Genomic DNA, 25,133 nt, shown 5'->3' on the forward strand with positions numbered 1-25,133 from the left:
AAACTATCAGCATATCTAAACGTATTTGAACTGATATTGAGCAAAACAGCTACTCAGGTAATAAATATCTTGAAATGTATATGAGGTACTCTAAGGATATGCTACTTTTCTTTGCTTATCAATTTTTATTTACTTTTCCTTATCTAATTTTTATATTTAACCTTTTGGGATCTTGCAACAAGTACTCAAGAGACTCATCAGTCTCCTCAAGTGATGCTCAGTCAAATATTATTCAATGGAATGATCATACAAAGCAGTCTTGCTGATCCCTATGGTACTGGGCTACCTTAGTATATCCCAGTGATCCCAGAATTGTAGCAGGGGATCAAACTTCACAGTACAATATAGAACCAGGGATTGGGTGCATTTCACACAAGTATCTGTACCCTAAGACAATCTCTCTTGGCCCCAAGCAGACTACTTTAAGTTTGGTTGATTTGGGGGAGGGGTGGAACTATTCAATGATACTCAGTTTATTCCTGTATCTGTGTCAGGAATCACTCTTAAGGGTAGTTGACTGTGATGTGCTAGCAATGAACTATATCAGCCATATGCAGAACACACACCTCATCCCTGGTCTATTTCCTTGTTTCTGGGATATTTTTAATAGTTGGCTCATAAGAAGAAAAGTGCTTCAACTTTAGGAGAGAGTAAAAAAGGCCGAATATTTGTACCAAAAAATTAAATTAAGTGTAGACAATGACAATTTCTCTCATGCCCCAAATATTTTAATCCCAGGAAAGTGTAGATTTTGTTAAATTATTAATGTGGGGTCCATCTTTATATTCATTTCTAGTAAGATGTAAAGGTACAACTTTAGCTACATTAGTCATGAATCCAGACATATTAATTTGTGTATATATATTAAGTATGAAATTACTTCTGATTGCTTGATTAAGGAAAGACCTATATCTAAGTTTCATCAGGCTATTGGAGGAATCCATTTAAATTTTAGCTGTAACATGTGGTTATGCTTCTGTTTTGCATAGTTTTATTTTGTTTACTGCATCTAGACTGGGGACTTCACTAAATTGCTATGAATTTTTAAGTCCTTTTATATGTTATGATATGTGACTGTCCAGAGACACTCATGTTACATATAGCTCTTTCCAGGAAAAGTCCAGAATATCTGAAGTATTCTTGTCCATCATGTACTCATGCATTATATCTGTATTTTAAGTCCAATGATATAGAATTCACATTGTCTCTGCAATATTTTTTACAGCAGCACCTGTATTGGTGTTAGATGAATTCACAAATGATTATTGACAGCAAAAGTGATCCTTTTATGGGCCATTTCAGAAATCTTCAGAACACACTCAATTAAGGGAGAATTCATGACCACTTTCAACTAATTGAGAACAGTGTCTCAGGCTAAGGCACCCTTCTTTTAATGAATGGGTGAGCGCACCTCTTTCATCTTGACTATATGTTCTAAATTTGAAAACAGAAGAGCAATTTTAGACACTACAAAGGTCTGGATACCTCCAAAACACTGACAACATTTTGTTCATTGGAATTTATTGTTTAGAATTCGAGAGGTATTAAATTAAAATTATTTTCATTGATAGAAAATAATGAATGCATATAAAATTAATCAAAGTTATCACGTTTAATTTAATAGTTTGGTTTATTGAAGTACCAATAATAAAAACAAAGTTGGGTAAATCAATTTTTGTTGTTGCTTTTGTTTTATAGGTTTTTGGGCCCTACATGGTTATGCTCAAGAGTTACCCAGAAATCACTGCTAGCAGGCTTGGGGGATCATTGAAGATGCCCATGATAGAACCCAGGTAAGTCTAAGGCAGGCCACATGCAAGGCAAATGCCCTATTCTCTGTGCTATTGCTCTGAACTCCACACTTGAATAATTTATTTTTTAAGAATCCTCATGAGTCTACATTAAACAATTGTATTTGATGACTAGAACTATCATAGTTTTCTCTGTGACTTTCTGACATGGAAGAAAACTTAACTGCTGCCACCAAGCCAAAGTATATGTGTCATGATAACTTAAATTTTTTAAACATTGGTGAATTTACTTTGTCCTAAGCTAAAATCTTCAATTTATATCTTCTGTAGAACAGTTCAAGAAGACATATTACTATCTCTCAAAGCCAAAGCAATCAAAATTGTTTTTCAATAGTACATGGATTAAAGTAAACACACACTGAGCATTTAAATATTCATTATTATGGCCAGGAAGAGCTATAATTTAGTATTTCTATATGTGTGAGCTATACTACTTAAAATGGTCATATCTTTACTAAGTATTTCCAATTCTAGCAGTATATTCTAGTTTTGGGAGAAAAGTAAAACTATATAAACTATTTTTTAACTTTTAACAACAGGAAAACATAAATTTATAAGTGAAATAATTCAACAAATTATACCTTAAACACATGATAAAACATGTTAGTCTGACATTTTAAGTAATATTTACAGGAAGTACCAAAGTCATGTAATAGTTCAGGACATGAATGGAACTGGAGAATATCATGCTGAGTGAAGTCAGTCAGAAAGAATGGTTACATACAAAATGATCTTATATATATGGGATTTAACACACACACAACCACACACACACACACACACGAACACACACATATATATAAGAAACAGAGGGCCAAAGGCAGCAAACCTGAAGTTTAGTCAACAGAACTTTTCTTGCAGGAATGGAGTGGGAAGAGTGGGAAGTTAATGTAAAAGGAAGGAGTCTTTAGAAATTTACTGGAGGAAAACAAATATACTGGTGTTGGAAGTTATGTTTAAAGAATGTATTCCTGAATCCATTATTAACTGTATTGTAAGTTACAGTATCTCAATAAAGATAATTTTAACAATTTCATATTTACAAGAATATATGTAGGTATAGTGATATTCTTTATTATTTTTTGTTTTGTTTTGATTTGGGGTCCACTCCTGGAAACCCTCAGGGATTACTCCTGGCTCTGCACTCAGAAATTGTTCCTGGTTTGGAGGACTATATGGGACACTGAGGAATTTAACCACAGTCCCTTCTAGGTTAGCGTGTGCAAGGCAAGTGCCCTACTGCTTGTGCCACTGCTCTATCCCCTGTATAGTGATATACTTAATACGGATGCTGAGGGAATAATTAAGATATAAAATAATAAGTATTGTTCCATTTAACATTTTGTGTGCCTTCCTAGAGAAATAGATAAAATACTAGCAATTAGATTGTGTACCATTTGATTTCTTGTGTATATTTGCTATTTTAAAAATTTCCTATAATACATATATATTACTTTTATGCTTAAGCATATAAAAATAAAATGAGGAACTCTAAGTTGAAAAACTGGCATTATCATATTAGTGAATATAATTTGGCAAATTATTAATTATATTTGAACTCAACTCATTATTTAGTTTTTCTAATTCATGGACTAGTTAATGGAAACTATTAGCTTTTATGTCATTGTTTTTAATTTTATTATAATTTGTGTTAGCATATTGAAAAAATCAGTATTAAAGGTAATATACATTAACAGTTTGAATACTCAATCCTCTTTACCTTCTTAGTTACAACTTAATCTACAACTCATCATTTACACTATTTCAATAATCATATTCTTGGTTTTGCTGATTCTGATAAATGTATGACTTTCGATACTAAATTAAAACATCCCCATTCTAATTTTCTATACTTCCAAATGTTGGTTAAGGCAAAAAAAACATGTGAATACCTATTTTGAAAACACTGCATTCAGACTATTAGACTCCTAGTGATTTTCCATTTAGTATGATGTGAGTTCTCTACCTTCCATGCTCAAGAAAGCTGTACAATGACATATCACTAAAACTGTGTGAATACATATATAATTAAACTGAATTAGAACAACTATATATACTTTTAATATTTGTGAGCAGATGCAGAATATTGTCTTTCACTCATAAAAGTAGATCCACTATTGAATTTCCTTGTCTATTAAAATTGGTTCCTATTTATATCAGTAGTCTTTGTCTTCTTATTCCCTCTACCAGAGAACATGGCCTCTTTCATATACTTGGATATGACCCAATACAGACATAATAATTTGAATAAGACAATGTACCATCACATGACCTCATTGAAAACTAATGCTTCCAACACACAAAATACATAAAGCCACAGATGCACATTTTATGAAATAAGTCAATACTACTTCTTCAGGCTTGAATTTCTTCAACTGACTGTAATCAAAGGAAATAACACATCTTTGTTTATTAGCTCATAATAATTTCATGACTAAAATATTCAGTCTGGGAGATACCAGAGCAATGAGTTATTCTGGGAAGTCCCAGCCACCATCAGGACCAGATCTCTTTACCAAGATGTGGCAGAGTCCCAGTCCCTTAAAAGGACCAGCAATTAACTCACCTACAACCTAATTTTTTGTTCACCAGGGAAATGACCCAAATGTACAACTTTTCTCAGAGACACCCAGCTCTAAAGCTCTTAGAGCATATGTAGCCATGCAACACCTCCAACCTTCATAGCCTTGGTAGCCCAGTAGGAGCACTGGAAATCAGATAGGAAAGTGATGTAGAATTCCTGTAAACCCATTGAGTATAAACAATAACATACAAGGTTCCACTAGCACATAACACCCATTGAATCCTTTGCAAAGACTTTAGTAATACTACAATGAGATTTGTCTTGTAACAAGGAGTAAATAATTTAGTGCTTGTTAAGGGAGCAGTCCGGGGACATTGGTGGAGGGGACTCGTTTTGAAACATTGGATACCTGATCCAAATATATTGTGAGCCTCTTTGTAAATTATGGTGTTTGAATGATGATTTATGCAAAAAATAAAATATTAAAACCATAGCACTGTCTGGAAATTCTGGTATATTTATTTCTAAGTTTACTTTGTCCTCATGTCCAATTAATGGAAACTGCATATCACTGCAAAATTCCTCACTTTCAAATCATTGAGAAACTAAATTCCATCATATAGAAACTGATGTTTTCCAAAATCATCTCTTCAGAACTACTTGAAAATAAGTTATGGTCATTATTCCATTACCAAACTTATCCTCTTGTTTTCCATTTCATTATATCTATCAATCTTTTCTTCTTATTGGATTTTCTTATTAGGACATAAATGCATTATGTATATGTGTGTAGGATATTTTTGGGGGAGAGGTCCCATGAGATATGTGTGGCGGACTTAAACCCAATTTACTCCTGAGAGATCAGTTTCAACAGGGCTCATATGTGATTGTACAGATCCAACCTGCTTTGACACATGCAAGGCAATTGCCGTACCTGCTGTGCTATTTCTCTCACAACCTCGAGCATTATTTAATCTCTCACATTACAAATAATAATAATAATAATAATAGTTATTATTTGTGCCCATTTGCTTTAAGATAATGTCACAGACTCTGTTTCTCTTCATAGTAAAAAAATATCACTGACAACATTAATGACATTATCAGGATTAGTGTAGATAAAAATTTGCAAAGTTTTCCATTTATTTCTGAATGACAGTGAGAAATTTGCAAGATATCTAACAGAGCATAGCTAATTCATGGTCATAGCAAGACTTACACAGACTTTTTAGATATTTTCACTGGTGGTACAGGCCTGTTGTTGTAACAAACTAAGCATTGCATTCTTCATTATCACATATGGCAATGAAGAAAAAGATTAAGAGGATAATAAAGGATGAGGAAGATTAAAAATTAGTTTCCTTACTTTAAGGAGAATGTTTTCAAGGGTTGAAGCATACTGCGTGCATAATTCTCAGCATCACTTGATCTTCTGAGCCTTACAGAGAATTATCAATGAGAACCAACCAAAAATCAGCCATGAAAGGAGGGTAAAGACAGAAAAAACTAATAAAAGATTAGCAGTAAAAACATTGATTGTATTAGATGTTGGTCTTTATGGTTACAGTATAATTCGTGAAAACTGATTTGTTTAAAGTTCTTTATATTTTACTGCAAAATTGAAAGGTGTGACTATTTCACTTATCTGTATTTACTATGTCTTTCCCATATACTATCAACTATCCTAGATTGCCATTGTCTCCCGTTGTCACTCTATCCCATTAACAACTATCACATATTAGCAAATACTTGAGAAGTAGATGGAAAAAACTGATATAAAAGTAAGAAATCATAATATTCCAGTCTACAAATTACACACTTACTTTTGTTGTAAATTCTACATATTTAGACCAATGCACTCTCGAGTTTCTGTTGTATTATAATATTGATTATTTATAAGGGAAAATTATGTTCTCCAACCTTTTACTTTCTGCATGGCCCACCATAACAGAAAGACATTGATATTTGTAATATCTAGTCTTGTCTTTTCCTGGATGTTCTAGATATTTGAATCAAATAGGTTATACAGAATGTTTTATTACACTTAGAAATATGGATTTTAAATTCCTTCCATAATTTACCCTGGTACAATATTTTAAGGATTAAGAATCATTTCACTATCTCTGCACTTTAATTTATTTATCAAATATGTGTCATCTTTAAATATTATGTAACAAAGTTGTAAGTACACCCAATGAATGCCCTGCGACATTACAGTAACTGTTTTTTAAAAAAGCAGTTGTGCATTTGTTTTCACTGTGAAATAAATTAGTCGCTTTTTACACACAGTAATTATTACTTGAAAAAACTGACAAGGTATGACAATTCACATTCTGAAAAATATGCTAATATGATGTGGATATTCATAATATTGTATTAATAAATATTTTATATAATGAAATGAAATGTCAGCACTTAGAAAATCTACAAACTAAGTTAATTAATATTCACCAAATGTCCAATAAATTCTAGTTAAAAATTATACACACAAGTTAAAGTTCATTCAAAGTGAAAAAAATGTGGATTTTAATTGAAAAGGTTTTAAAAAGTTCATTGCTATAATTTTAAAATCGACATTTAATTAAAGCTGTAAAGAATGGCCCCAGACACATTTTAGAGTGGCATCAAAGAAGAGTTTCCAAAATAATCTGAAAATGGTATTAAAAGGCATTTTATTGTTACTTAACATCATGAGGTTTTTCTTCCTAGAGATTCAAACATTGAATGCACAACCTGGTATGAAAACACAATTATTTTAAGTTAACTACACCTTAGAGATATTTAAATATTAAAGGTAGAATTAAAAACACGCAAAATAAAAATTATTTGTTTATGTATTTATTAGCTTTGAGGCCACACTTGGCAGCTCTCAAGGATTACTTCTGCTTCTGCTGTCAGAAACCAGTCTTGGCAAGCTCAGCGAACCATAAGGAATGCTGGGGATTGAACCAAAGTTGATCACATGCAATGCAAACACTCTACCCACTGTGCTATCACTCCAGCCCACATATCCTGTTTGATATTTTGTTGTTGGGAATAAATGACTTTGACTTTAAAGTTTCACTTAGGAAGAAAGTTTAAAATGAAGAATATTTATACAGTAAAAAAACTACCACATAAACCAAAAAGACAATCGAGCAATTGGGAGTAAATATTTGCACAATATATATCTAAAGAGTGACTAATATACAGAATGTATAAAAAGTTCATAAACCTTAATAACAAAACAGCAAATAACCCAATCAAAATTTAGAACAAAGTCCTAAATTGATACTTGTCCAGTGAAGAAGTACTCCATGCCTCAGATTCATATAATAGTTGTTCAATATAGCTTAATTTTAGGGAGATGTAAATCAAAATATCAATAAGATATTACTCTATCCTGGTGACAATGAGTTATGTCAATGCATTCATAGAACGGTCTATGTGATAGCACTCAAAGCATACTCATATACACTAGTGCTGGTGAGATGTGAAGAGAAACTTTAGTGTAGGCCCTATAGGAAACCATATTATGCCTGTATTCCTGAAGTTCCTTTACTCAGTATTTATCGGAAGGCTATGAACATAGTTCCTTGGGCATATATATGCTTCAGTTCATAGCAGCATTATTCCTAATAACAAAAGCATGAAACTATACCTAAATGGTCATCCCCAGATGGCTGTAAAATAAAACTGTGGTATAAAAATATTCAACATAATTCTACTCTGCCGCTAAATAATAGGAAATCAAATTTTGTGACAAAATATTTAAAATATGAGGTGATTATTCCAAGTGAATAAGTAAGATGTGAAAGACAATTGCCAATGGTTTTATGCATATGTGGAATATAATTACTATATCAAACAAACCTAGGCTCTAAAACAAAAGCAATGTAATTACCAAAGGAAAAGGGGTGGTAGGGTGAGTGGCATTGTTGTTTTTCTATTGTGGGATGGCACTGAAAATTGGTGATTAGTGCATGAGTCTTATATTCATATAAAGGTATGAAAATAATTCCCTCAAATTCCATATTATTTAGATCAATTAGTATTTTAAAACTAATAAATATATTTAAATTTAAAGATAATTAGGAAAGTCTTTTTAAAACATATGAAGTAGTTTATTTTGCACACTGATATATATATATGTGTAATGTTTATAAAATGTCCCAGGTTTAATGTTTAATATTGTAAATTAGTGTTCATGAAACACATAAACACATAGAGTGCATTGAGTCCTAGCAGAACCATCGATTCAAAATCAATACTTTCCCTATAAACTTGGGATCTGTTATAGTCCATGAAAATGTTAATTACATATAACACCAAAATTTTTTTTTGCTAAGACAACAGACTAGGCCCTTAGCATTATCCAGTAGTAAACTCTCCTGAGGATTACAACAGATAAATAGATCAGAAACTTCCAGAAAAAGAGATTGGTAAAAAACATAAAAAATCACAGTCTACAAAGTCTTCAACAGCTGGCTACTTACTGCTGTGAAGAAAACCACATAAGACCACAAAGATTGCTGATAATCAGGAAAATATGACACCACTAAAGGAACAAAGTAAAAAACAATTAACAAAATTAAACATCCATTCATGAGTAAAACTCTCTTCAGAAGTTTGGCATGAAGGTTCAACAAAATTCGGACTCAATCTAATATTCTAATGCCATTATAATAATCACTGAAAACTTTTTATTATAAAATAAAAAACAACATAAAAGACATATCTCTTTCATTTTCATCTTACTCTGTTTCTTGAAGTCCTAGTCAGAGCAGTGTAGACAAGAAAAAATATTATCCAAACCATAAAAACAATACAATTTCTCCACGGGTAAGATCATCTTATACATAAAAAACCATAAAGACAATGATTAACTAATACTAATTCATAAACTCAATGAAGTTTCAGAACGAAATCAAACTTTATTCAAAAGGACATATGCACAGCATTATTCATCTCGGCACTTAGTACAATAATTAGGATACGGAAACAACATGGTGTTCAATGACAGATGAGTGGATTATAAAGGATTGGTACAGGGAGACAATGGAATACTATTCAGCTCCAAGGAGCAATGAGCTTATGAAATTTAATGCAACCAGGTAGGAACTGGAAAATGTGTTAAGTGAAGTAAGCCAGAAGTAAAATAGGATGATCTCACTTTAACTGTGGCATATATAATAATTGGATGAGAAAAAGTAATGTAATAAGGAAATTGTCTAAGCCCATGACTCAGAATAGAATAAATGGAGAAAGGAAGAAATCAAGGGGATAAGAAGTAGATGAGAAAGAAAAGGTGAACAAGTCACATGTCTTGGTTATAAACATGTGATGAGGAAGTGTGGCATATGTGTATAGCCAAAAGCACAGATACTTGACACTAAAAAAATGAGATATCAACTATGACTATGGTACCAACTCTTAAATGTGTCTGTCAAGAAAGGGATGTTTAAGACTAGGGGAGAAATATGAGAAAACTTATGAAGGAAAGTTGACATTGGTGCTGGGATTGGTGTTATATTTATGCCTAAAGCTCAATTATCAATAACTTTGTATATCATGGTTCTTTAATTAAAACATTTAAAAAATGAACACTAAATCTTTAAATGCATTATGTTTGTCTGAGGAAAGAGTAGTATGGATCATACCCAGTGATACTCAGGCTTTTCCTAGCTCTAATGATTAGAGGTAATTCTAGGCAGTGCTCAGTATGGAAAGTTCATCAGTAAAAGGTAATCTGTGGTATGCAAAGCAAGCATTAAATCCTGCATCCAAGAGGTTATTAATCTGGTCCTGATAGTTATATTTTAATACAATGAAAAATAAAATATCTAAAAAGGAAAACAAAGTAAACTTTATTATATATAATAATGCACATATGTAGTTAGAAAAATAATGGAAGAAAATATCTGCCCACTACACCTTAGAATAAAAATAACTGTTAAAAGAAATTGAAGAAAATTAACGTATGTTGAATACCCGTTCTTTTCCAGAGTGATCACTTCCTACTATTATTCTCTCAATGATCATTTCTCTGACCTTAACTATCCTCCACTGTGGCAATCTTCCACTGTGGCAACACTTTGCACTAAGGCATAGTTCTTCTGGCATTCATTTCTCTTTTTTATTATTTTCCTACAATATTCCTTTGAATTCCAAAAATGAGATTAATCATTCTATATCTGTTTCTTACCCTCTGACTCATTTCACCTTGGATGATACCCTCGATGTCCAAAAATGTAGCAGAAACTAACATTTCTTCATTTTTTTCTAATGCTGCACAGTATTTCATTGTGAAGTTATACCATATTTCTTTTCCAATTTTTCTATACTTGGTAATTTAAATTGTTTCCATATTTTGACTATTGTGAATAATGTAATGAACATAAGATTGTAATTATCTTTTCTATATTGTGTGGGTATTTATTTTTTGGCTGTTAGGGTACATCCACAGGAGTGGAATTGCTGGTTTCTATGGAAGTTCAAACCTTAGTTTTATGAGGAATATCTATATTTTCAAAAAGGCTGGAACAATCAACATGCCCATCAGTAAATGAGACCCTTTTGCCCTCATTCATGCCCAAACTGATTGTCTTTGGGTTTTTTTTTTTGTGATACATTCCATTTCTTTGGTGTGGGGTGATAATTTCTTGGAATTGTTTGATTTGCATTTTCCCACAGATTGTATTTGAAACAATAATTTTGAACTTTTTCTATGTGCTTTTGGTTCATTTGGATTTATTCTTTGATGAGAATCCCGTTCAGTTCTTTGCCCCATATTTTGATGGGTTTGTAAATTTGTTCTTGTGCTGTTCTACCAGGGTATTATGTACCTTGGATATATAAATATATATAAACATGTATATGAAATACATAGATATAGATACAGATATATTCTTTACCAGATAAGAAGGTAAACAATTTCTCCCAGACTGTGGACTGTCTTTATGTTCTGTCTTTATGTTCTGTCTTTGTTTCCTTTGAGGTGCAGATGCATCTTATATTATTGTAGCTTGATTTGTTTATATTCCTTATTACTCTTTTGTTCAGTGACATTTCACCTTTATAGAAGCTTCTAGTTTCAATGTCATGAAGATTTATGCCAATGGCTTAATCTGTGCTCCTTATGTATTCTGGTCTGAAAATTGGGAATCTGATGCTGATCAGTTTTGTGTAGATCCCAGCTGGGATGGCTGGAAGACCACTTCTCCTGGTGCTTTTCTTTCCCTCAGATTGCACTTACCTGGTGGAAAAAGGTCTGCTGTTCATTCTGTCTCATTTTCTGAGAGTGTGTGACTTAGCCTCTTTATGTAGAAGGTTGGTGTGCTTGTGAGGTTTGTTTTGCCATATATCTATATCTCTCCAACTCTTTATTTCTTCCCCCTTCACTTTTTTTTCTGCCTGCTTCTCCTATTAGATTTCACCGATTTTGTCCTCAATTAATGTTATTCTGTTACCCAATGAGTTTTACATTTTGCCTATTAATTTTTTAATTCTGTCATATCCTCTCATTTTTTTAAATTTCCACTCTCCTGTTTTTTGTATATATTTTCTTTGAGCTCCATCAGGATTCTCAACAGTTCTCTTACCAAGTCCTTATCAGAGAGTTTAGATAACTGATTATTACTGATTGGGTCTATCATCTTCATTCACTAAGGTGGTGGAGTTCTGTGTTGTATTCTTATTATGACTTTCGAGTATGGAAGTATTGTTTTTGTGGTGCATGAACAGTAAGTATCATTAGGATGTCTGAAGAGGTAAAGTAATGTAAAATGGTCAAAGCTGCATTATGTGTCATGTACTTTGCACAATCCTGACCAAGGAGCAAGATGGCAAGTTCTAAGTGTGATTTTCTAGCTATTTCCTAGACATGTTGAGTTCAGGTGACAGGAAGCATACCGTATTTTCCGGCGTATAAGACGACCCCCTAATTTTACAGTTAAAACATAGGTTTAGGCCTATATTTGCAGTATAAGACAGAATGTTCCTGTGCTGCAACTGTAGCTTCCACAGTGAGCCAATCACAACAAGCAAAGGTCCAAAGGTTATACTGTAATAGACATCCTCTCTGACTGTGGCCAATTTGAGCAAGCTTTTTACAATGTAGATTCGGGTACAGAATATTGTCTAATTTGCATGCATAAAAAGCCTGCTTGAATTGGCTGAGTTAGAGAGGTGGTCCGAGCAGGCTGGCAGTGATTGGTGCAGGATCGAGTTGGAAAATTTATTTTGTGACAATATTCAGACAATTTTCGTTTAGTGGCATATTGAAACATTTTTCAGGTTATATTCGGCGTATAAGACGACCCCCGATTTTTGGTCGACTATTTTTTGTTTCAAAAGTCATCCTATATGCCAGAAAATATGGTAACTAAATTTTTTTATGGGGAGAATGTACCATCACTCATCTTGACAATAAATTTTTGGGTAAGATTCCAAAAGCACAGACAACAAAATAAAATACAAAAATAGGATTGCATCAAAATATAAAGCTTATGCACAGTGAAGGGAAAAGAAGAATGAAGAGATGTTCAAAAATATTTGCAAGATATGTATCTTTATGCAATTAGAAATTAATATTCAATGTATAAAAGTAACTAAAACTCATTCATTAGAAAGTGAACAGTCTTATTAAAAAGTGGACAAAGGACTGGATAGATACTTTTTCAAATTGTAAGTACAAATAAAGCTTGGAATAGACTTGTGGGAGATGATGAGATGAAGTAACTTTTAAAATTCAATACAATGATTTCTATAGTATTGCAAACTATGATACCTCAAAAATTAATTTACAAAAAGCAATTACAATGTACAAATTGCTATCATCTATATTAAGTTTACAACAATAATCATCAGTGAAATTAAAATAAAAATCAAGTTGTTGTAACATGGAGATCAGTATGTTATGAAGCAATAAGTACTGAAAAGGATATATAATCAAGAGAATACTTGTACACTGTTGGAGGCTATGAAAATTGTTCTATCTGTTGAGGAAACCAGTGTAAAGGTGCCTTGTATAGTATAAACAAAACTACGACCTAATTCAGTAACTCCATTAACAGGAATATATTAAAATATGAAAATATTATACCCAAGGGATATATATACACTTATGCATTCACTGAAGCCTTATTATCAATAGCTGTGACATATTATGGAATTAGAGTATAAATTAACAGACAAAGAAAACGCTATATATATTGACATATATTAACATACTTTTAGATATATAAAGTACATACGATTAATATATATTATATTTATATATAAATATATATAATTAAATATACAAAATTAAACTTATATATCAGGAAATTCTGCAACTTATATGAATCTGGCAGTCATAATGCTAAAGACAATAAGATAGACTTTGAAAGATACATTTATTATATTACATATATGTGTGACCTAAAAAGAATGTTAATGTAGAAGTAGACTATGGGTCTTGTTCTAAGAGTACCAAAACTCACTCCATTTTAATGGCTATCTATGTAACTTGTGTGTCATTTGGAAAAGTACAAGGGGTTGGTGGGGGGTGAATGAATGAAAATAGGAATGTTTAAATGAAATGTAACTGGAAATTACAAAAAGATAGGTCCCTGACAAAATTCTTAGAAGCTCTGATTTGCAGAGTGTTAAGCATAAAATGTGGCTAATACAAAAGCAATAATGCATTATTGGAGAAAAGCTATTTATTAGAAGCTAAAATATTCCACTCTTCTATTTTTCTCGAAAAATGCATTTTCACCTACGTATAATGGATTTAAAAAAACATGCCCAGAGCTGCACCTGGCAGTGCTCGGGGGTTCCTCCTGGCTCTGCACTCAGAAATTGATCTTGGAAGGCTCAGTGGACCATATGGGATGTCTGGAATCAAATGGAGACCCTCCCAGGTCAGCCGCTTGCAAGGCAAATGCCCTACCACTGTGCTAACTCGCCAGCCCCAGGAGTTATAGGTCTTTTTAGCGAGAAAGATAGAGAGTGAAAATTATAAAAAAACGAATGAAAACACTCTTGTGATTAAAAAAAATTTCACTTATATAGATAAGAACTTTCTTTGAACAATAATTCAGATCCACAATGACAAATGTTTTCAGTAAAAGAATTCCCAATTTTGGGGGAATATAAGATTTATCCGGACTAATAAAAATATAGAGGTTCAAGAGAGATAGAGATAGTACAGAAGTTCAAGCATTTGCTTTTCCATGCAGGGTTCGATCTCTAGCACTGCATATAGCTGAGTGGGCTTCATTCAAGAAGTTCAGGGTCTTAAAAAAAGGCAGCCTTTTCCTCTTCTATAAAATACATAAATATGAGTGTGAGAGAGAGAAGATATGTACATCTATACTGAGTTTTCACTATATAGGTTTGTTATTAATTATTATAGAAATTCCTAATTCAAGGATATAAAATATATTCCTTAATTAAAGCATCTTGCTTGGAAAGATAAATCACGAAAATGGCCCATCTCCCCCCAACAGATGTGAATGAAATAATAGAATCCTCATTGTCATCCTTCAGTGCAATTTTGCCTTCATTTGGGCAGTTATTAAAAGTTAATAAATATTTTTTCAGTATTCAAAATTAACTTTACAAATTAAAATGTGTTTGATCATGTATTCTATCTAGCATGAAAGCATATGATCTGCATGCTTTATGTATTTTAGAAACTTGAGATTCTTTTTTGAACTCACTATTGTCACAATAATCGTAAAATTTGTTACTGCCTAATAATTTATTGTGCTTTTGTAAAAAAAAAAAAAAAGCCCAGAGAATATATTGAGAACAAAGTCAGATTTAACTGTTATTCATAAATGAGCAGATATTTGTCTACTACAGATACTTCATTTCATATTTATACATATAATATATATTTTATATATAATACTAATATTTCTATAATATATACACACACAAGTTTCCCACAAGATGAGTTTTATCAAACCTAGTTTTCAGATGAGATTTTGCAAGTCTTATCACATATCCTTAAGAGACAAAATAAGCAACCATTTTTTTTTTTTTGGTTTTTGGGCCACACTGGCGGTGCTCAGGGGTTACTCCTGGCTTTCTGCTCAGAAATAGCTCCTGGCAGGCACGGAGGACCATATGGGACACCGGGATTCGAACCAACCACCTTTGGTCCTGGATCGGCTGCTTGCAAGGCAAACGCCGCTGTGCTATCTCTCTGGGCCCAATAAGCAACTATTTTATTGGATATGCCTGGGGAATTACTTGTAGGTTGGTTCTGGGCAACCACTGGTGGTGGAAGGTGACTAGGATTACAGTCTGTGGTATTCAAGAAATCTCACAGTGCCAGGGAGCAAACTTGGGACCCGAGCATGCAAGCATGCACTGCAGCCATTTGATGGATGGCCATATAGCTTCATGCGAAGTTAAATCTTGGGTCCCAGAATACCCCAATGAAGCCAATGCAGACCACGAGAAGAAATGGAGCAGCCTGCTATGTGTCCCGTGCTGGCTATTTGCCGCTTAGCTCTGTATCTCCGTGTTATACTAGTTCCGGTTTCGGTTTCCGGTGGCCATCTTTATGGACGGCGGTTGCCGGGGGTCGTGACCTGACACGACTGGAGGCCCGGAAGTGGAATCCCCACAGTTGCCGGATTACAGCCATAACCCAGGAGAGGAACCGTGATCACAGGAGGCTTCTTCTAGCCTGTGAGTACCCCTGAGCTTTATTTATTGAATGAGGAACCACTAGACACATTGGGACAGTCCCCGCAAAAGACTGAGTATCCCGTGTAAAAAAAACGGTTGGGCTTAGAGGGCGTTGCAAACACTAACGTCTTGGGTGTCTCAGTGGCGACATATTACCCACAGCCAAGACTCTGCTCCCACAGGAATGAATGGACTGAGAAAATGAGGGCTGAGTGAACCGTAGGTGCCTAGGTCCCCACAGGAGGCTGGGATATTGTCTATACTCTTGCGGGTTCTCTGTTCTGGTTCAGGGAGACCGGAGCCAATTTCGAGAGACATGGGGGGGGGGAAGGTGTTCAATTGATGAACGTGAGGGTTCTCAGGCGGAAAACACGAGGCAGAAACCCGCCAACCTGTCTTCAATTCGTTGTCTGTAGGGGGGTGAGGCAGGTTTGGGGTGAGTAAGAAAATGGTGGGGGAAAGGTAGAGGGGGTGAGGCAGGTTTGGGGTGAGTAAGAAAATGGTGGGGGAAAGGTAGAGGGGGTTGTGGGTTTGGGTTAGTAAGAAAATAGTGGGGTAGGGGAAAGGCAGAAGGGAGATAGCATGATAGGGGTGAGTGGAATATATATCAGGCATGGGGTAAAGGCAGAGGGAGGTAGCAGGGTTTGGTTGAGTGTTTCAAATGGTGGAGAGGGGGAATGGTGGAGGAAAATGGTGGGGTGGGCTGAGTGGGAAAATGGCAGGCATGGTGAAAAGCAGAGACAGATGGTGGGGTTTGGGTGAGTATTGAAATAGCAGGGGAAGGAAAAGGCAGAGGGGAATGTTTGGACGGGGGAATTGCAGATGGGGATGGTGGGGTTGGGGTGAGTGGGAAAATGTGGTGGGCATGAGGAAAAGGCATAAGAAGATGGTGCGGTTCGAGTGAGGGGGAAAATGGCAGGGGGGGGCCGGGCGGTGGCGCTAAAAGGTAAGGTACCTGCCTTGCCTGCACTAGCCTCGGACGGACCGCAGTTCGATCCCCCGGCGTCCCATATGGTCCCCCAAGCCAGGAGCGACTTCTGAGAGCATAGCCAGGAGTAACCCCTGAGCGTCACCGGGTGTGGGCCAAAAAAAAAACAAAAAAAAAAAAAAAGAAAAGAAAATTGCAGGGTGGGGGAAAGGTGAAAGTGGATGTGGGGTGGGGGTGAGTGGGTAAATGTGGTATGGGAGAAAGGCAGAGAGAGATGGTGGGTTTGGGGTAAGTGAGGAAATGGCAGTGTGGGCGAACAGTGGTGGAAATGGTGAGATGGTAGAATAGCAGAGGAAAATGACATGGTTGGGGTGAGAGGGAAAATGTGGAAGGTATAGGAGAAAGGTGGGGAGAGATGATGGAGTTAGGATGTGGGAGAAAAGACAGCTGAAAATGGTGTTGTGGGGGGAACTTTAAAGGGAGATGATGTGCAGAGTGTGGGGAATGTGGAAGTGGGGGAATGTGGTGAGTGTTGAGGAAAAGCAGAGAGATGGTGGGGTAGAGGAATGGTGGAAGGAGATAACAGGGTTGGGGAGGCTGAGGTTGGACAGCAGGGGATGAGGGTGACAGCAGAGTTGAAGTTGAGTGGGGGAATGCATGGATTAATACCAAATGATATGAGATGGTTGAGTAGATGTCAGCAGGGTAACAGGGTTTGGGGGAAGACCGGGATTAGGTGCAGTTGTGGGGCAAGCTGGTGAGGAGAGGAATGGTTGGAGGGGAGATGACAGGGCTATAGATGAGTACAGGGTGTTTGTCAGGGGTTGGGGAGACAGTGAGCATGGCGTTGAGCGGAGGAATGGAATGGGGGTGGGAGAATAAAGGGAGAAGTTGGTAGGGTTGGGGTGAGTTCAAGAAGGATATATGTGGTGAGGGAGATAATGGGGTATGGGTGGGTTGGGGAACTGGTGGAAAAGATGAGGGAGATGGCAGTGTTTATTAGGGTACATACAGCATGGCTGGGAGTGGGTGATAGTGACAGTGTATAGTGACAGTAGGGTTTGGAGGATACAGGGTGATTGTTGGTAGGGTGATGTGGTGAAGTTGAGGGGACAGTAAACTTCAGAGTGGGTGGGGAGGGTGGCAGGTGTTGTGGGGTTCCTCAGAGTGCAATGGTGCCCTCCCAACACCCAGAAGTATGCCTGGGAAATCAGAGCTGAGCTTCCCTTCCCAGGGTGCACACATTTTCTTCTCTGTCTTCCAGGTCTCCATTTTCCTATACATTTGACTGACCATGCCTCGTGGACGCAAGAGTAAGCTTAAGGCCTCTGAGAAGCGGCGCCAGGCCCGACTGGAGACCCAGGGCCATGCACTAGCTCAATCCACCAAAGCAGCAGCAGCAGAAGCCTCGGCTGAGGCAGGTGTGGCAGCAGCATCTATGGCCTCAGTTGAGGCACTTCTGGCAGGAGCAGCAGAGGCCTCGGCTGAGGCACTTCTGGCAGGAGCAGCAGAGGCCTCGGCTGAGGCACTTCTGGCAGGAGAAGCAGAGGCCTCGACCAAGGCAGTAGTGTCAGTAGCATCAAAGGCTTCAGCACAGGCAGCTGTAGCAGCTGGCAAGGCAGCCACAGCCACCAAAGGTAAAGCTGCTGCAGTGGCTGCATCCATTGCACCGGTGGTAGTGAAGAAAAGAGCAGCCACAGAGGGAAGAAAAGCTGAAGATGTGGAAAAGAAAACCTCTACTCCTCAGCCAATGCGTGGTACTAAGGACCAGCCTCATGCAGCCTCAGCTGCCAATTTTAAGAAGCCCCAGGAAGAACAACATGTGGCCACTTCTTCCAAGAGTCAAAAAAAGAAGCCATCCTTCTTTGCAATCCCACTGTATCTAAATCCGGATCAGTTAGCCAGGAAGGCTGTGGTGCTGGAGGAGTTCCTGTTGTACAAATTCAAAACAAAGAAAGTCATTCTGAAGAAGGATATGCTAGAGATCATCGGTGCAGAGTTAGAAGGGCACTTTGACGAAATCCTAAAGAAAGCTTCAGTGCGCATTGAGATGGTGTTCGCAGTCAAAGTCATGGAAGTAGACCCAGTGATCCACTCCTATGATCTGGTGAGCAAGATTAAACTCCCCAACAATGGGAGGCTGCGTCCTGGCCAGGGGCTCCCCAAGACCGGTCTTCTGATGCATATCCTGGGCATCATCCTCTTGAAGGGCAACCGCGCCACGGAGGAAGATCTCTGGAAATACCTGAGCATAAGGAAAATATTTCCTGGAAGGAAGCACTCCATCTATGGGGAGCCGCGGAAGCTGATTACAAAAGATCTGGTGAGGCTCAACTATCTGGAATATAGACAGATCTCCAGCAGTGATCCTCCACGCTTTGAGTTCCTCTGGGGCCCCAAAGCCTATGCTGAAACCAGCAAAAAGCAAGTCCTGGAGTTTATGGCAACAATCATTCGCCAAGAACCCAGCGTATTACTGGCCCAGTTCAAAGACCTTTTGAAAGAAGAAGATAAGTAAGAACCCAAGTTACAGCTATAACCAAAGAAGACAGGAACTTTGATTCCTCTATGACTGTGCAGAAATAGATTTTCATCCTTACCGAAGTCAGGTTTTTTCCTTTTACACAAGTTCTGATATCAGCATAGGCATTATATTCTTTGAAATTGGGGGAAATACCCCACAGTTAGTATGAAGGTGAAAGAAAAAGTTACTATAATGTTCGTTTGGCAGATACTTTTTCACAGGAAACAAGTTTTGCACTGTATTTCTTAGATTGTTCATTAAATTTAGAAAATTAAACTTAATACATTTAACCTTGAAGTTCCCGACTTATTTACGCCACTGTGTGTTGTGTGCACTCTCTTCAATGCAAAGTGCTGGCACTAAGGGTGCTTAAGTGGAGGAAATTTTAGCCTCTACTCAGAAATCTTGAGCCTGTCAGTTAGACTCACACAAGTAATATGACATAGAGGTGAAATTTAAAGGGGAAGGGGGGCAGATTCCTTATGCTTGTTGCTGAGTGGCAATTTTCTGAGTAGCAAGGCAGTATGGAAATTTAGGCATGTACAATTCCTCGTGAAATATAATTTTCATTGGCACTATGTGTGGGGAAGGGTCTGGAAGATGTTAAAAAGGTCAAAGCCTCAGATCCAAGGTGAGAGTCAAAACCCTGTGGTTAACGTACATTATATGGCTAGTGAGGGCTTGACTCTATGGTATAGTGAACATAACCAGGTGGCTTGAATTAAAGGATAATTGTACAAATGCTTTCTTTGTGGACACTAATTCTACTAGCTTGAGTTATATGTAGCTAAAGATGACCATTCTACACCTCTACACCTGAATGAAGTAAACCGCAAGAATATTGATCTATGTTGTTTTAGTTAGGGCCTTTTGGGAGCTACAGAGACAGTGCTCAGGGCTTACGCATGGTTCCATACACAGGCCTTCCCCTACAGCAAGGCTCAGGGGAACATCTGTGGTGTCCAGCGTAGAACCCAGGTTGGACACCTACCTCCAAAGCATGTACTGTACTCAGTGTACTATCACTGTGACCCATAGCAAGAGATCAGTGTTGTTTCCCTAATATTACTGAGTATTTAATGATATCTATCTTTATAAATAATTCAAAGCAGGCAGTGGTATCATCCGAGATGAAAATGATACTAATCATTGTCATTTTTAATTATTTCATACTATTTTCGAGTTTTTTCATATAATCTTATGCATATACAGATACGACATATTCTGAGTCCTATAATGTAAAATAATTAAATTTACTTAACAGATAAAGAACTTACTATTTTCTCTAACTAGCAATGTTGATTAGTTGTTGAACTGGTACTATATTTCTGGTCCAGTTCTGTCCAGAGGCTACACTAGTCTTACAGACTGATTCTTCTTTTGTTTGGTTGGAGGGTTCCCCAGCAGTACCCTGGGTGACCAGGGCTGTACATGGCAGTTCTTCAAACAACATATATTGCCTAGGAGTTAATTATGGGTTCTGTGTGTACCAGACATGTACTGTTCCTCTGAGCTATCATATGGTCTGACACTGTCTCTTAATTTCACTCTTCTTCTCCTAAAGAGAACCCAGGAAATAAAAGAGGGATGTGTAGCTACGTCCCCAAAACAGCCCTCTTGGAAGGGATACTAAATGAGAGAAATTAAAGATTGGATATTTCCTTTGAGACTTCTTTTCCCCAGACCCTTCCTCACAGTGTGTTTTCCAGGACTTGGGAAATGATTTGCCATGGTAGGCTGTCAGGGTCTAAATTTGTTTAGGATGAATGTATCCTGAGTATTTAATGTACAAGATAAGTTCCACTAATAATATTATATTGTGTTCTTGAAATTTTCTGAGATCTTAAATTATTTAAACAATTTTGTGTGGTTGTGGATATTTAGCTTGATTTTGAAAATTATTTTAAAATGTGTACAAATAGGCATGTTCTTCAAGCCTGTTTTCTTCCTTTATTGTTTCCTGTTTCTTCACTTATTTTTTTCAGTTCTGGAGAATTCGGTGGTTTCTCTTGACCACGTACTTTCTCACTTTTTCTCTCGTCACTTATTTCTATGTAAGTTTATCTCAGTAAAAGCTATCATGCTTGAAAAACAAAATTAAAATTTAAATGTAAAAATCTGTAATTATAGCATATATATTTATACCTTCTATATAATTGATGTTAGTCAATTATTTCTTGAGGCAATTGATCATTTGGTGGTTTTTCTGGGGAGTGTATCTGTGTGTGGTAAGGGATTACTACTGGCTCTGCATTTAGCATTTACTCCTGGCAGTGCCTTCGAGACCATATAGAATACCAGGTATTGGACCCATGTTGACCATGTGCAAGGCATTTAACCTACCTGCTGTAAAATTATTCTGGCCCCATACTGATTCTAAGAGTGGAACGCAGTATCCATACAAGAGTGTGAGAATCACTGGTTTAGACTATAAATACATGAGCATTTGAAAAATAAATAAGATCTGGAGCCTTGTTGATTAGAAGAAAAGAGAGGCATGACCTTTGAATACGTGTTCTCTTGGTCTTCTCTCTCATTCTTCTCCCATGTCTGCCACTGGTAATGACTTGCAACCAGGGCAAACTCTGTGATGTCCTGGCAATGACATAGGACTTGAGAGACCCCAAGGACTCTAGTGTGATGGCTACAATGACAGTCACTAAGAAGATGATGAAGGAAAATTAGCATTTTACCTTCCATGGGACCTAGAAGAAGGACCCTCTTGGGTTAGGAAAACTAAAAGATAAATCTGAAGTCTGCAGTTGAAAAATATGATCAAATGCTTCCTGGGAAAGGTCACTCTGCTCTTATCTAGGTTAAAAGATTTTTTTTTCTTTTCTTTGTCCCAGATTTTACTGTGCCTATGAAAAATAACAACCACTTTTTCAACTTAGCTATAAGCTCTGAGTTGGGGTTCCTGCCTCTTGCAGAGAACAACAGAAAATTATATCTGACACAGTAAAAACCCACCTAGATTGCATTAGATTCAGGTAATTTGTTACTGGACCCTCTCCCGACCTACGGGTGGATTGATTGACAAAGTTGTTGGTTTGTTGGGCTCCACGCCATGAGGTTGGAAGTATTGTGATCCTACATTTTTTACCCATTGCTTAGTATAGGTAATTAATTCTTCATTGTTATCCTGCTCCAGACCTTTTAGCCCAGGGTTGGATTACGGTGAGTGAAGCCCAACATGCTTATTCTCTAAAAAGAAGCTTCAAATACAACCTTAAAGAATAACTTAAATTATGTTACTAAGCCCCATTTAATTGCTGCTGATTATATTTATAGTTCAAACCAAACCTTTATTGACAGCCCAGAATGTTATGCATCATTTCCTTAATCTGGGAAGTGTCAGGTACAAAGATATCACTAGATTCTTACAGCTTCTCATCACCAACTCTGTAGCCTTAAATTCTTTACCTTGTCTTTTCCTTATTGGTAGAAGGAAATCTACTAATAATTAACATGATTAATTCATCGTTCTGCTAAAAGTATTCATAGATGGAAATTCGAGAAATTTTCAAGTGAAGTCTCAACCCACTTATACTATTTAAGCAATGTTACCACCCTAATTTTCTGCCACAATACAAGATACCTTCTAGTCAGTAACCACACATAAAATTCTGAAGCTCTCTTCTAATTCAGAAGTTCTGAACATACTCTCCTCAGTCTTATCTTTATGTCCTTTCTACTACTCTATATATCACTGGTTTAGTCAGTTCTTTGGGCTGAGACTTGTATTCCAGGCCTTTCAGAAGTTTGTACCTTTTCTTATTCTCTACAATCATCTCTGACAGTTACATTTTGCCACAATAATTTCTTTCTACACAACACTCATTACAATTTTAAATATTGATTTTTTTATTTTCCCTGTGATACTGAATAGTAAGCTCAATAACTGTATAAAACATACATACCATTGTATAATCTTTGTTCTAAATGACATCCATGTCATTACTATTCAGTGGCTGGAAAAGCTCAGTAAAAACTTGCTGAGTGTATAAATGTCCCCAAAATATAGTTCAGAGTCATTATTATCTGATCTTGCTAGTTACAAAGATAATAAATTGAGGCAAATAATCAATATGCAGTGTGCAGCCAATATAAATTACATATGGTATACCTGCCAGATTTTACCCATAATAGAAACTAATGACAACAAACTAGTCAGCTATAACTTTTTTGTCTTCTTCCAATAAAAACATATATCATCATTATACATGATAAAGCTCTTTTCACTTGTTTGAAAGGCAACTATGTCTTAAAATGTCTTGAAAATATGAAATCTAAAATTTTAGGTCCTTAAAACTAGATAGATTCTTGAATATAATCCAGAATCTTGAGTATCACTTCCTTTTTGCAATAGAAAAATATTAAGCCCAAGGAAGATAAACCAACTTGTCTAAAAAACAAAAACCTAGTAGTAAAGGCTAGTTCTGCTGAACTCTACCCCTAACTGAACACATCTCATCAACATCCTGAGTGTATGAAAGTAAAATCAGTTTATGCAATACTCATTATAAAGCAATATTAAGGGACTAAAGCTATAGCACAGCAGTAGGGTGTTTGCCTTGCATGCTGTTTACCCAGGATAGACCTGGGTTTGATCCCCACCATCGCATATAGTCTCCAGAGTCTGCCAGTTGCACATTGCTAAAAATAAAACCTGAGAGCATCAGGATGTAGCCCAAAACAAAGAAAAAAAACAAATAAAGCAATATTAAGAAGATATGCTTATTTAAAAGTTCTATTCTGGAATAGATATTAAAATATTATATCTGATATATATATGATAATTACTAGCCCTGTTATGAAAGTTGTGTGTTTTCTTGCATCAGACCTAAATATAGTATTTCCAGATGCTAAATGAAAAGAGTAAGAATTAGCTTGTTCATGTAGAAACAGTCATCAGTTAAAGGCAAAGTTTTCTATGATAAATGAGTACTAACCTGCAAGTTCATTTAATGGCAAGAATCTAGCAGTAACTTAAATTTATGTCTTTGAAGAATAGAACACAATATTACTTTTGTATTAGCTCTCTGTCTATGTATGTATGTATCAATAGGTATTCCATAGCTAAATGAAGTCTGCAGAAGAACTGCATGAATCCTAAAAGAAGGGGAAAAGTGTCCTTGATTTCAATGTCAACATGTCAATAATTAAAGGCTACAACTTTATTTATTGAATTATTTATTATTTATTACTGAGAAAATTAAGATCCTCTGAACCTCTGAGTGACTGTTAGTAAAGGTACTTCCCTGTGGCTATATCAGCTAATTTCATAAATTTCACCTGATGCCAAATCTTGGTTTTGTATACATTTATACTAAATTTTGCTTCTATCTTTAAAATCATTTATGATGAAAAGGTAAATGTACACACATGCACACTTAAAATATTAAGAAATGGACACTTAAAGTTCAATGGCAAAGTATTGCTAGTCTTGTAATTTTATGGATTTTTTGTCCTTTTAGTGTTTACTATTCTTTTATTCTATTTGATTTGATGCCATATATAACTAATTTTGGAAAAGATTAAATTGCAAAATAATATACAGATTCACAATCACTTTCATTTCCAGTCTCATTTTTTTCATCCTAAAATTTGATATGATACGGGTCAGAGAGATAGCATAATGGTCAGGCATTTTCCTTGCACAAGACCAACCTTAGTTTC

The 25,133-nt window shown here is 36.1% G+C and overlaps 1 protein-coding gene across 1 annotated transcript; it reads left to right on the top strand.

Annotated features, from left to right (window-relative positions):
* The first annotated feature begins 18,224 nt into the window (after window positions 1–18,224).
* On the top strand, window positions 18,225–19,448 carry LOC125998928 (melanoma-associated antigen B2-like). The gene has a single exon (XM_049766948.1). It carries the CDS (start codon window positions 18,225–18,227, stop codon window positions 19,446–19,448), a length of 1,224 nt encoding a protein of 407 aa, XP_049622905.1.
* The last annotated feature ends 5,685 nt before the right edge of the window (window positions 19,449–25,133 follow it).

This window comes from Suncus etruscus, chromosome X (assembly GCF_024139225.1).
Source record: "Suncus etruscus isolate mSunEtr1 chromosome X, mSunEtr1.pri.cur, whole genome shotgun sequence".
NCBI classification, from domain to species: domain Eukaryota; kingdom Metazoa; phylum Chordata; class Mammalia; order Eulipotyphla; family Soricidae; genus Suncus; species Suncus etruscus.